At 45.5% G+C, this 8,160-nt stretch overlaps 5 protein-coding genes across 5 annotated transcripts; 2 read left to right on the forward strand and 3 right to left on the reverse strand.

Annotated features, from left to right (window-relative positions):
* Positions 1–451: 451 nt before the first annotated feature.
* V1513DRAFT_449061 (transcription factor Pcc1-domain-containing protein) lies at positions 452–1,303 on the reverse strand. Its single transcript, XM_066898623.1, has 2 exons — positions 1,044–1,303; positions 452–978 (listed from the first exon to the last, which is right to left on the reverse strand). Exons 1-2 carry the CDS (start codon positions 1,106–1,108, stop codon positions 705–707), a joined length of 339 nt encoding a protein of 112 aa, XP_066752326.1. The 5' UTR covers positions 1,109–1,303; the 3' UTR covers positions 452–704.
* A 469-nt stretch (positions 1,304–1,772) lies between these two features.
* Positions 1,773–2,647, reverse strand: V1513DRAFT_432802 (14-3-3 domain-containing protein; the record flags this gene model as incomplete). The annotated part of the gene is made up of 3 exons (XM_066896413.1): positions 1,773–2,169; positions 2,220–2,526; positions 2,584–2,647. The coding sequence occupies 3 exons, from the start codon at positions 2,645–2,647 to the stop codon at positions 1,773–1,775; spliced, it is 768 nt and encodes a 255-aa protein (XP_066752327.1).
* A 1,291-nt stretch (positions 2,648–3,938) lies between these two features.
* Positions 3,939–4,874, forward strand: V1513DRAFT_449068 (mitochondrial ATPase inhibitor, IATP-domain-containing protein). The gene is made up of 4 exons (XM_066898624.1): positions 3,939–4,140; positions 4,356–4,385; positions 4,440–4,528; positions 4,583–4,874. Exons 1-4 carry the CDS (start codon positions 4,012–4,014, stop codon positions 4,602–4,604), a joined length of 270 nt encoding a protein of 89 aa, XP_066752328.1. The 5' UTR covers positions 3,939–4,011; the 3' UTR covers positions 4,605–4,874.
* Positions 4,674–6,550, reverse strand: V1513DRAFT_465675 (uncharacterized protein). The gene is made up of 2 exons (XM_066900047.1): positions 6,020–6,550; positions 4,674–5,965 (listed from the first exon to the last, which is right to left on the reverse strand). The coding sequence occupies exons 1-2, from the start codon at positions 6,370–6,372 to the stop codon at positions 4,936–4,938; spliced, it is 1,383 nt and encodes a 460-aa protein (XP_066752329.1). The 5' UTR covers positions 6,373–6,550; the 3' UTR covers positions 4,674–4,935.
* Positions 6,551–6,606: 56 nt separating this feature from the next.
* Positions 6,607–8,073, forward strand: V1513DRAFT_449077 (nucleophile aminohydrolase). The gene is made up of 6 exons (XM_066898625.1): positions 6,607–6,733; positions 6,793–6,852; positions 7,018–7,104; positions 7,184–7,287; positions 7,343–7,502; positions 7,561–8,073. Exons 1-6 carry the CDS (start codon positions 6,731–6,733, stop codon positions 7,987–7,989), a joined length of 843 nt encoding a protein of 280 aa, XP_066752330.1. The 5' UTR covers positions 6,607–6,730; the 3' UTR covers positions 7,990–8,073.
* The last annotated feature ends 87 nt before the right edge of the window (positions 8,074–8,160 follow it).

Genomic DNA, 8,160 nt, shown 5'->3' on the forward strand with positions numbered 1-8,160 from the left:
TTACTGTTGGCTATAATTTACTCGAGCAGACACGAGTTTGTCGCTGCTCCTATTAAGAGTAGCTGCGGATCCAGCTTATTCGAATGCGAGCTATTTGAAAGATAGTTGCAATATCGCGTGTGTTTGGTTGCCGGGTGCAACATGTTACCCCGAAAACTCAGCGGACTGGAGTGAACATATCACGATTCTATTCTGGGGTACGCGATGTTGGAATTCACTCCAACCAGTTGCATCATTCGCCAGCCGGCTTTCTCTGTTTGCTGCAACAGACCCTGCTTGTTCTAATTCAAATGCTGGATATCAACAACGTCTGTCCCTGCACACAATTCCCCACCAATAATCGCATCGAAATTCATTTTTGAAAGAATCTTGAATCATCTTTATTATCCTACAGGAATGCGTCGGTACTAGATATTTTTGAAAGTCTCTTTCGTATATGAATGAATGCATTATTTACAACAAGAAGATCGCGTTTAATATGGTAATACTTTGTCGTAGAGTAATCGTTATTGAATTAGCTTCTCCTAGAGGGCTACTCTTTACTAATACAGGCGACATCTAATAATTGTTTGAGCGGCTGTGCCTCAGAACAGTGAATGCCAATATCTGGTATAATAATTTATGTAAATTCTAGAATTTGTACTGATCCAAGAAAACGTCCTTCCTGTACGCCAAACTCACTAACAACTTCTCTATTTTGTTCCTCACAAAGCGTCATAATCCAAATCCCTTAAACACCCGACAACGACACCGAGACTATCCAAAAATCCATTCACGCCGACCCTCAAAACTCGCTCTGACGCAGCATCGAATTCCGCAACAAGGATCCTGCCCGCGCTTAACTCATCACTAGCACCTCTAGCGTCGCTGACGGACAGCACTTGTGTGAATTGATCTGGCTTGAGTTGTGGATCTGGTGAGATTACATTGTATGCTATTTGTGCTTGACGGGAAGTTGAAAAGGGGATCGTTAGTTTTCTGGCAGATGTTAGCATCCAAAAAAAGAGTAATGTCGACCATGTATTGAATCGCGAAATGCTTACAGGTGGTGGTCGTGTTTGCTCATTATGTGTATTGACGAAATGTCCGATTGGAACTGCAAGATCATTGAATGGCTCGTGATCTATCGCCTAATAAGCGCAACGCAGTCAATGTCAAGGTGCAACGTTTTGCCGAAACTTTTATGACGGCTGGATATACATTTACTCATGATGATGAATCCCCACAACCCGCAACAGACATTAACACCACTACAGTGCAATTATTCAAATGCAGACGTATTTGTTCTTATTCAAATAAAATGTGATCAATGTTATATATAGTTTTCTCGGTACACAGACGTGTAATACGTGACTGCGAACCCTATCCCATACCCATAACCGAAGTCACAACTTTCCTAGACAAACAGACATAACCTGACCCGGTTCAAATAAAATCCTCACTAATATACCATACTATATATTGAGACACTAATCATCAACAAAGCGATCATAGATACTACATATAACCTGAGATCGATAGATACTAACAAAGCGTACAATTCACAAACTGCGAGCAAAAACAAAAGTAAAGAAAAAAAGAGTACAAAATATTGTGATAATAAATCGGTCAGCTAATTTGACATATATAATAGGACAACCGTACAAAACCTACAACGTAAAATAATATAAATCGAAAGGGATTAAAATCAAAATAAATATCACACAATCACATTTAAATCACGTGTAAGCACGACGCATCTATTTATTCCGTTTAGTGTATCACCTTTCAACTTACTCCTTCGGCTCCTCTGCTGGCGCAGCCTCAGCTTCAGGCTCAGCTGGCGCAGCCTCGGACATGTCTGACGTCCACAGCGTCAAGTTGTCCCTCAGAAGCTGCATAATAAGAGTAGAGTCCTTGTAGCTCTCCTCGCTGAGAGTGTCCAACTCGGCAATTGCATCGTCGAAAGCTTGTTTGGCCAGATGGCAGGCGCGGTCTGGTGAATTTAAGATTTCGTAGTAGAATACGGAGAAATTCAGTGCCAAGCCGAGTCGGATGGGATGGGTAGGTGGCAGGTCGGTTACTGCTACATCAGATGCTGCCTTGTAGGCCTCCAGCGACGCGTCAGCCGCGTCCTTTCGCTTGTCACCAACAGCGAACTCGGCAAGGTAACGGTGATAATCTCCCTTCCTAAATATTACGTTAAAAACGGGTCGCCTTATTAATTATTGATTACAAACATCTTGTAGTAGAAAACCTTGGACTCGCCAGTCTTCGCTGAAGGAATGAGGTGCTTGTCGAGAACGTCTAAAATATCCTCGCAAATCTTAGCGAGTTCCTCTTCGATCTTCTGACGATACTCCTTAATCAGCGAAACCTGGAAGTCGTTGCCTTTGCTTTCCTCCTTCTGCTCAATAGAGGAAACGATTCTCCATGACGCACGTCGTGCGCCAATGACATTCTTGAATGCGACGGACAACAGGTTTCTTTCCTCAACACTCAACTCCTCGTCAGCAGATGCAACATTCTTCATGTTCTCCACCATCTCTGACGATGTGCGTTAGCTGGACCACTTTCGCAGATCGCCGATGTACTAATAATTACCCTCATAACGCTCAGCCTGCTCGGCAAGCTTGGCAAGATAAACTGAATCTTCTCGAGACGTCATAGCTTCTGTAAGACGATAGTCAGCATTTTGTTCTCCTCAACATATGTTAATTTGTCCGTCCCATCCGATTGCGAAAATCCGTCCCAGATTTGTCCATTGATCTTGCTCGATTACCGTAAATGTCCACCGATTCTAAATCATTTTATAATTCCCCTTATTGGAGACCAATTTCACTCAATATGGCCGATTGCTACACTGAAAATGTGATTTATATTGCACGTGATGCATGAATTGTCTTGCCTGAATTGAGCAAATCAACCGAGGACATCAATATCATTGCTTCCGATCTTTCATAGCGTACTGGTCACTGAGAGCAATAAAAATAGGTACCCGTATGGCAGCAACCATAGTGATCATGGCACGATCTGGAACAAGCCAGGGACGAAGGTTGCGTGCCGCCGTCACACCCACATATTTTCACTGACCCCATCCATACTATCCATTTCGCAATATTCAAGTCGCATACTTCAGGACTAATAAGCTAATCATGAAACGTGCCGTTGGTCGAAAACTGATACGGTACTGTGGACTCAATGATATTCTGGAACGAACACGCAATAAAGGAGAATGTGGATCAAGATCGGTCGCAAAACGCACCTTATGTAGCAAATTTGAGTAACACTGGAATAATCAATTCGTAATACTGAATGGAATAAAGAGTACAGCGCCGGCGAAATTTTAAGGCCCTGATGGATGGAAGGTAACAGGATGGACGAAATAGCCAGCGAAGGGAAAGGGGGCAATTGGAGAGGAAGTGAGGACACGGCAGACTCCCTTGTCGGGTGATGGGCGGTGAGACTTAGCCACAATGACGCAGGTACTAGCGCATTGTCGCGCTACGTTTGATGTTTTATACAACAATTGTCGCCATGGTTATGCCGTATAGCTCAAGTACACAGTTGAGCAAGGCGGGGTATATTTACCGAGCAAAGAGGCTTGCATCCTTGGATAGATGCCACACCCATTGAACATTGCAATACATAGCCAGAATAAGTGCAACTATCGCGACCAGCTCGAGAAAGAGCAGAAGTGAGGTGTACTAACTACTCTGGTTATAACATGGCTTGATTTGGATAGAGCCGGAGAGCGCCGCGCTCATTATGACTGTTCCTACTGATCACGATCACTCACGATCACCATAAGGTGGTTTGGGTTTACTTCGCCATAGTAACAGATCACGACTCACAGACCCGGCGCCAGCCAAATAACGTGACCCACGCAATTAACACCGGGTAACGACTGCCAACCAACCAGGCGCCTCAACGCAGTCTCAATACTTTCTCTTCCGACCTATAACATCGACATCGGAAATATCGCTATTCGATCGAACGCCTTTCAATCGATATCTGACCTATCACAATACGATGTTGTCTTCCGTCACTCGAGTTGCTCTTCGCAGCTCTTCCTCTCGTCTTACCTCCATCCGATTCTACTCTGAGGGTGCTACCGGCGCTCCCCGTTCCGGCGGTGAGAAATCTGGCGACAGCTTCACTGTACGTGGGACCAACCTTTTTTTTTTCTTGTGATCCTAGTGCTGGTCATTGAAATTACAAGTCAGATGCAAATGGCAACGTTATTACGATTCGCTGGTTGTCACATTAAACTAGTATTTGCATCCAGATCATTTGATGATGTCATGAGTGTCGTCTACGAGGGATTTCGCAGTTTTGGTGCGATCGAGTGCTAACATATTTTGTGCTTTATATAGAAGCGTGAGAAGGCTCAGGAGGACCTCTATGTACGGTTTCAGTCTCCGATGGGTTTGATTGGGACCAGGTTCTGACTTATATAGGTCCGACAAGTCGAGGCCCAGAAGCTCAAGGCTCTCCGAGAGGCCTTGAAGAAACAGAGAGAACACCTCGACGATATTGAGGCTCACCTGTACGTTGCTAACTGTTGAATTACTTGGTTTCGTTGGTACTAATGATTACGCAGTGACGAGCTGGAGAAGAAGTAACCGACATATAGGCGCAAATCGAAGTAGGAATACGTACGAGGTGCCCCGGGAGTGGGGGTTTGGGAAGCATTAAAACTTGACAGTTATCATATTCATTGTCCAATATGTACAATGGCGTTTCACATCTAATCAGTAATATATCGTTTCCTTTGAAGTGGCGCGAGCCGTTTATTACTGGCGGCATTAATGCAATATCCGTGCAGCAATGTACGAAGTGAATCTCTCCAATCTCTCCTTGCGAGAAATATACATAGAACATCAACTAACCCAGTGCACGATATATTGCCAATTACAAATCGTAACGTAACAAGCAGTGACGAAACTTTATACTCTATTCAACTTCCATCTCCTGAACATCGTCCTTAACCATATTCACCGCAATGCCCTGAATATTTCGCACCCTCACTCCCGCTCGCTTCTCGCTTAATAGCTCAATGATCTCTTCGTCGGTAACCTCAAACTCGCTATGAACCCACGAGGGCTTGATGCTGCCACCGCTAAGTCTCACCACTTCACCTACATGCTTTGCTGATGGCATCAAAAGGACCGTTGTCCGCATTCGCGCGCCAATCGGTGCTGGCGAGCCTTGAATCATCATGACCTTTGTAGGTGCCATGATCTCCGCATTAACGAGTGCCGCAACGCCGAGAGCCGCTCCGGATGTAGACAACGCACTTAAATGCACTGGGTACACAGATTTCCGGCTGTCGACTTCTATCAAAACACCTCTAGCACTCTTTAACTTCATGCTGAGATGGCGGTTATAATCACGCGTGAAAATAGTAGGCTTGAGATCACGGTGCGGCTTCAGCGTCCGTCTGCTCAGTTGAAGACCGTTCTTTTTGTTTAGATCCGACTCTAAGCCAGAAAACGTACACATAGATATATCGACCAACCAGGCCTCACCCGGTTCAGCGGGCGCTTCCGTGTCAATCATTTTCTTCAAGTCACCCTCATCGGGATCATCAGTCATGGCTTCAATGCTTATCGAACCCCATGTGTAACCCTTGATATCTACTTCATGCACTGTATCCTGCCCGACCAAAAACCGCTTGATCCGTCTAACAGCCGAACCTGGGACAATTTTAACCTGAAATGTTTTTGCTACTGACTCGACTATCTCGCGGATCCGCTCGCCGTTAACGGGTCGGTTGCCGTAGCATCCCAATTGGTTCTCGTAACGGTAGAGCACGGTTCCCAACAGAGACGTTACTGCTTCCGTCGCCAAGTATGTAGCGCAGATAACATCAGCAAGGACGCCAGTAGCAGGGGCGACCTGGTCATTAGGAATGATGGTGGGCAAAGCAATCAGAGTATGTGAAACTAATGAAGTGTATCCGTCGACGTGAACTCCTAGCGATCTAGTCCGAAATATTAGCGTAAACATTCACGACAACATACATATACAAACTAGCATTTTCACAATGTCACCATTGGACAGAACATAGGCCGAGTCTCTGTCAAGCGGAGAGTATCCTTGAACGCAGTTATTGACATCCACCGTTGTAGGAGCCGCAACACCCTTCTCATCGACATTCTTGTAGATCTTGCTGGTCTCTAGCTCAATCAAAGAGTCGCCAGCATGGCATATATCGTATACGTTCGTCATCCTCCTCTCCGTGATTTCTCTGACGAGATAGCTAAGGACTGACTGTGCTATTCGTCCAGCCGCGACATATTTTAGTGAAATCGGCGAGTCGATGGAAATCAAGGCATTCTTTGTATCAACTGTCTCCTCTCCGTCAATAACAATCTCCTGAAGAGACATTTTCCGGTCCAGCTCCTCGAATATTTAAACGTTGTAGAGCAATATCACCAAACCAAAAGTTTGTGAAGATGTCGTATCCGCCGAGCGCTGTCCAAATTTTTTCATACGCTGGTTTCAGGGGGTCGGTTGGGTTTGGGTTTCGCAGTCACGAAAGTGTTATACGTCTGGCTAATTACAGACGTGTTTACTGTGATCTCATGCCCGCAAAGGTAACTGATTCGCATGGCTGACAACCTCCGTACTCACCCAGAACTTTGTACCTCTTTCGCCAATCCCCAACTGTAACTGCAAACACTTTGTTATTGCGAAGGGCAGGATTACTTGTTAGGACTACAGACTAGTTGCATTTATCATTGAAATGGTTAGGGGACAAGGGATGGAAATGAGGAATTGCCCCTGATCTTGCTGACTCGGTATTAGTTTCGAAATTCATATGACAATGATTCCATCACGTATTCGCCTACGGGCCGATTGTTTCAGGTAATATCAAGAGCTTTTGAAGATTTGCTATGCGAGTGGCAATGATATGATGGTTGCTGGATGTTGTGCATGATACACTGCGACCGCCTCTTCTGGCCAGATCTCTGTCGCATTCCGTCGATTCCCGGCGCAGTGGAAATGATTTAGTTAACAATTTATGTCAAGGTTGAATATGCATTAGAAGCAATCAAACAGGGCAGCGCGTCTGTTGGTTTAGTGAGTAAGACCCACGCCGTTGTTGTTGCTCTTAAGGTTAGTGGCGAGAATTATTTATATTTGTACCGATTGAGTCGCGATTGCGATACGGATGTGCTAATACGTTACATTGCAGAGAAGTGCGGAAGAGCTTGGATCATATCAGAAGAAAATTATTCGCATCGATGATCACCTGGGAATTGCACTAGCTGGTTTGGCACCAGACGCGAGAGTTCTCAGGTAAGTGCGCCTCATAATTAGGTGTCGGAGTGACATTATGTTAATAAATGTTCAGCAATTTCATGCGACAGCAGGCCATGTCCTCAAGAATGATTTACAATAGGCCGATTCCTATTTCAAGGGTTGTCAGTGCAATTGGGGACAAGGCGCAACGAAACACACAGACTTACGGGCGACGACCCTATGGTGTTGGTTTACTCGTTGCTGGGTTTGATGTATGGATATCTGCGCCGGAAGGTTTGAGTCAGTGCGTATTCTGACTGATCTTTATAGGAGACAGGACCCCATCTTTTCGAGTTCCAGCCTAGTGGAACTGTTCTGGAATACTTCGGTGCGGCCATCGGTGCGCGATCCCAGTCAGCAAGAACCTACCTTGAACGCAATTTCGACCAATTCCCTGAGGCGTCATTGGAGGACCTTGTACTTCACGGCTTGCGAGCGTTGAGGGACACTCTGGCGCAAGATAAGGAGTTATTGGCGCAGAACACCAGCATAGGTATTGTCGGACTTGATACGAAATTTACTCTGTATGATAACGACGATGTGCGGGGATGGTTGGAAAAGCTTGGGGATGTTGGTAGTACCAGAGGCCGACGACCTCCAGAGGAGCCTGAGCCAGAGGCGACTGAAGATGCTCCTGTTACTGACGCTCCTCCTCCGGAGGAGACAGATACGGTGGAGCCAATTGAGACGGATGCTTAAGACACATTCATTTATCGATAGAATACTCATTTACCATGTATTCGATGCTAGATGAAAAATATATTGCTATTATATGTAACGTAATCCATAAGCGAGCTGCGCACCCAAGCGGGCTGCGCACTTGGCCACCTACAAGCACGTTCGAAGTTCAACAAGTCCACGACAACACAG

This window comes from Lipomyces chichibuensis (assembly GCF_038497645.1).
Source record: "Lipomyces chichibuensis strain CBS 12929 unplaced genomic scaffold V1513scaffold_28, whole genome shotgun sequence".
NCBI classification, from domain to species: domain Eukaryota; kingdom Fungi; phylum Ascomycota; class Lipomycetes; order Lipomycetales; family Lipomycetaceae; genus Lipomyces; species Lipomyces chichibuensis.